The sequence below is a fragment of the Egretta garzetta genome, unplaced genomic scaffold (genome assembly GCF_000687185.1).
Source record: "Egretta garzetta isolate BGI_Z169 unplaced genomic scaffold, ASM68718v1 scaffold562, whole genome shotgun sequence".
Lineage (NCBI taxonomy): Eukaryota > Metazoa > Chordata > Aves > Pelecaniformes > Ardeidae > Egretta > Egretta garzetta.
The window spans coordinates 60875-65546 of record NW_009258769.1 but is presented as its reverse complement, the minus strand read 5'-3'; the positions used below and the strand labels follow the sequence as shown (position 1 = coordinate 65546).

The 4672-nt window shown below is 50.5% G+C and overlaps 1 protein-coding gene across 1 annotated transcript; it reads left to right on the top strand.

Moving 5' to 3' along the window:
• Window positions 1-1066: 1066 nt before the first annotated feature.
• On the top strand, window positions 1067-2005 carry LOC104135685 (olfactory receptor 14C36). Its single transcript, XM_009649361.2, has one exon. The coding sequence runs from the start codon at window positions 1070-1072 to the stop codon at window positions 2003-2005; it is 936 nt and encodes a 311-aa protein (XP_009647656.1). The 5' UTR covers window positions 1067-1069.
• The last annotated feature ends 2667 nt before the right edge of the window (window positions 2006-4672 follow it).

Genomic DNA, 4672 nt, shown 5'->3' with positions numbered 1-4672 from the left:
GAGAGTGTGCTGCATGGGTCAGGGCTGCTCACAGCTCCACATCAGCCCAGGACATTTGCAGAGAGTCCTTTTGCAGACGAACAGCAAGGCAGTATTTGCCTGAAAGAGAAGCAGTCTGTGCTTTGACTTTTCTCCTCTTGGTCATCTGGGTGGGCAGTGGGAGATGGGAACTTTGTTCTCCACTCCAGAGAAGGCATGCAGACCCCAGTTCTTGTCAGGACATGCCTGAGCTGCTCCTTAGCCCCTGCACACACAGAAATGCTCCTGGGCAGTGCCCTGCTGTGGGAGGTGTCTGCAGAGCAGAGGTGAGCACACAGCGGGTGGGATGGGGTCTGTGAGCACTGACACAGGGAGGAGATGTGGGGACAGAGAAACAGCTCCTAGCAGGGACAGCTCCAGGCAGCAGAGTCATGGGCAGGGAGGGACAGGGAGCCTTTTCCAAAAATGCTGTGGGAAGGGTGATTTGGGCACCTCCCTGCCGTCCCCTACAGTTCAGACAGCTTCCCCAGAGCAAGGCCATAGTCTCCTTCCCAGCACAGCCTCATCCCCAAGGCCACAGGGTCCAGGGCATGAGTCAGCTCCTCGGCAGCGGGACCTCCAGTCTAGAAGAAGTGCCTGTGTACTACCACTGATATACAACAAACAGGCTAAAAATGAGTGCCCTACATTGCTGCTGTCTGTGAGGTGCAGAGCACAGCTGGGTAAGGAGAAGGCTTCTCTGCATGCCCATCAGCCTTTCGCTTCTTGCTTCATCCTTTTGGAGCATAGCCGTGTTCTTCCTTGTTTCACCATCTGTCTGTCATACTCTCGCTCTCAGGCTGAGGGTGCAGGTTAGTTTCTATTCCGACTCCAGTGCCTCATGGAAACTGCACGTCTAAGCTGTGTTTTGAATATTCCAGCAGAATGTCATTCACTTATTAGGGTTGGGGAATGAGCTGGCTCATTCCTCATTCAGCTCAGGGAGGGAGATTTCCATGAGATATGGCATGGGCTTTTCTTCTGATAAGTCATTCCTAAATTAACACTGTGTTTTCCTCCTTGGACAGTTCCCCACACCCAGAGGAAGAAAATGTCCAACAGCAGCTCCATCACTCAGTTCCTCCTGCTAGCGTTTGCAGACAAGAGGGAGCTGCAGCTCTTGCACTTCTGGCTCTTCCTGGGCATCTACCTGGCTGCCCTCCTGGGCAATGGACTCATCATCCCCGCCATAGCCTGTGACCACCACCTCCACACCCCCATGTACTTCTTCCTCCTCAACCTCTCCCTACTCGACCTGGGCTCCATCTCCACCACTGTCCCCAAATCCATGGCCAATTCCCTCTGGGACACCAGGGACATCTCCTATGCAGGATGTGCTGCTCAAGTCTTTCTGTTTGTCTTTTTCATTTCAGCAGAGTTTTATCTTCTCACTGTCATGGCCTATGACCGCTATGTGGCCATCTGCAAACCCCTGCACTACGGGACCCTCCTGGGCAGCAGAGCTTGTGTCCACATGGCAGCAGCTGCCTGGGGCAGTGTTTTTCCCTATGCTGTGCTGCACACAGCCAATACATTTTCACTCCCCCTCTGCAAAGGCAATGCTGTGGACCAGTTCTTCTGTGAAGTCCCCCAGATCCTCAGTCTTTCCTGCTCAGATGCCTACCTCAGGGAAATTTGCCTTCTTGTGGTCAGTGCTTGTTTAGCACTTGGGTGTTTCGTTTTCATTGTGCTGTCCTATGTGCAGATCTTCAGGGCTGTGCTGAGGATCCCCTCTCAGCAGGGACAGCACAAAGCCTTTTCCACGTGCCTTCCTCACCTGGCCGTGGTCTCTCTATTTATAAGTACTTTAATGTTTGCCTACCTGAAGCCTCCCTCCATCTCCTTCCCATCTCTGGATCTGGTGGTGTCAGTTCTGTACTCAGTGGTGCCCCCAGCATTGAACCCTCTCATCTACAGCATGAGGAACAAGGAGATCAAGGAGGCCCTGAAGAAACTGTTTGAACACATACTATTTCAACATCATTAAGTATCCATCACCTTTATATGACTTCCAGGGTAGCTCAGGAAAATTCAGGACTATCTTGTGTTCTTTATTTTATATTTGTTTTTTATATGTGTAATAATATTGATTGCAATTAAATAGTATTATTCATCCCACTTCTTGGCACTCAACGTGTTGTGGTTTTTTTTTTTTCTGAGGAACTACCCTAATATATCTAAGGAAGCCGTCTCCTTGCATAAATAAAGAGTCCAGCAGAATATCATTTGTTTGAGCTCCCATCTCTTCAAAACCTTTCTGGAGTTGAGGACCCAGCTCCAGAATGCAGAAGGTGTTAAGGAGCCAAAAGTCCAGATGCCACATGGAGGGGCAGCCCTGTAGCCCTCAGAGCTGCCTCTGCTGCCTGGTGGGGCACTCCCACCTTCGAATCAGGGCTGCTGCTTCCCTTGAGCCATGGCCACAGACCACATGAGGACGTGACCTTTTCAGTGCTGGTCTCTCCTCACTTCCACATGTTCCTGCTGTGTCCTTAGTTTTGTGTAAGCTGTAAGGTCTCCTACAACTTTAGGTTATCGTATTTTCTCCACAGTGGCATCCCAGTCATTGCAGGCAGGACGGAACAGGCCCTCCTCATAGCCTGCAAAAGCTGTGCATTGCAACAGGATGCCAAATGAGCGTGACACATGCAGAAAGTGATGGCATGAGGGTGATGATATGCCAACATCCTTGAGGTCCCTTGCAAATCAAATAAATCTTGGTTGGTCGTGGCTTAGACAGGCATACTGTTTGCTGGGTAAAAAACAGGCTGGATGGCCAGACCCAAAGAGTTGTGGTGATTGGAGTTGAATCCTGCTGGAAGCCACCAAGAGTGGTGTTCCCCAGGGCTCAGTACTGGGCCCCGTTCTGTTTAATATCTTTATCGATGACCTGGATGAGAAGTTTGAGTGCACCCTTGGTAAGTTTGCAGACAACACCAAGTTGGGTGGGGGTGTTGATCTGTTTGAGGGAAGGAAGGCTCTACAAGGATCTAGACAGGCTGAATTGATGGTCCAAGGCCAATTGTTAAACCACAACAGTATGAGATTCAACAAGGCTCAGTGCCAGGTCCTGCACTTGGGTCACAACAAGCCCATGCTACAAGCTTGGGGAAGAGTGGCTGGAAAGCCGCCCAGCGGAAAAGGACCTGGGATGTTGGCTGACTATGAGCCAGCAGTGTGCCCAGGTGGCCAAGAGGGCAAACAGCATCCTGGCTTGTATCAGGAATAGTGCGGCCAGCAGGACTAGGGAAGTGCTTGCCCCTCTGTACTCGGCACAGATGAGGCCAGACCTGCTTTCAGTTTTGGGCCACTCACTACAAGAAAGATGTTGAGGTGCTGGATCATGCCCAAAGAAGAGCAATGAAGCTGGTGAAGGGTCTAGAGCACAAATCCTACCAGGAGTGGCTGATGAAATGGGTTGTTCAGCCTGGAGAAGAGGAGGCTGAGGGGAGACCTCTACAACTACCTGAAAGGAGGTTGTAGCGAGGTGGGGCTCGGTCTCTTCTCCCAAGTAACAAGCAATAGGACAAGAGGAAATGGCCTCAAGTTGTTTCAGGAGAGGTTTACGTTGGATACTAGGAAAAATTTCTTTAAAGAAAGGGTTGTCAAGCACTGGAAGGGGCTGCCCAGGGAAGGGGGTGAGTCCCCGTCCCTGGAGGGATTTAAAGCCCTGCAGATGCAGCGCTTAGGGACATGGTTTAGTGGTGGGCTTGGTAGTGTCAGGTTTAGAGTTGGACTTGATGATCTTAAGGGTCATTTCCTACCTGAATGATTCTATGATCATTTCAGAAGCATCTCCTCTACAGAGCCACTGCAATGTTCTTCCAATTTCCCTTTAAATCTTTCCTTGACTCTCCTGCCTACAGCAACACAACCTGTCCATTACTTGTCATACTGAGATTAAGACACTCAGATCAGTTCCCGATGTTTGGAGTCATGGAAAAATCCATTTGAGCGTAAGGGAAAACAGAATCAGCAACAAGTTGTTGGGCAACCAAATAGGGGAAGAGAGGAAAGAGGAAAAAAGGGGCTGTCTGAGTGTGAACCGGTTGTTAGTCAGTGTGCTTCTCTGATGGAGCCCTGCACTTGGTCACTACCCTCTGTTTCCTTGGAGCCTATTTCCAGCTGCCTTCTGCATGGGTGCACGCTCTCTCTGTTCTTAGCGGGCATGTGCGAATGGCAGTGAACTTCAAGCTGGACTCACTAAGGTAAGTAGGATGTGTGGTCTGTGTTCCAGCAACTGGAGCAGGGCTGCAAACACCCTGGACTCCAGTGCCTGGGTGTATGCAGTGGGGAGACTCTGAGAATCTGGGTCCAGGTGCTGGCCAGAATGAGTGCCTAAGGCAGAGCTGGGTCTTCTCCTAGAGAACCTGATGGGCTGGCAAGGCTGACTTGTTTCCTCCTTTCCACTGGCAGCACAAGACTCACAGGGTCCTGATGACCATAGGGCTCAGCACTGCAAGAGCTGGTGCGGGGAGGAAAAGTCTTCTTCCATGTCATCAAGGAGGAGACTCCCAGTGCCTTGAAGAATGAGACTCCTCTCTCTTATGTTTAGATGAACAATTCCATGATCAAACAGAGGTCCTTGTCCTATTTCAGATGCACCTGAGACAGTGAGCGAGACCTTCACAATGTTGATGGTTTTATCACCAAACCC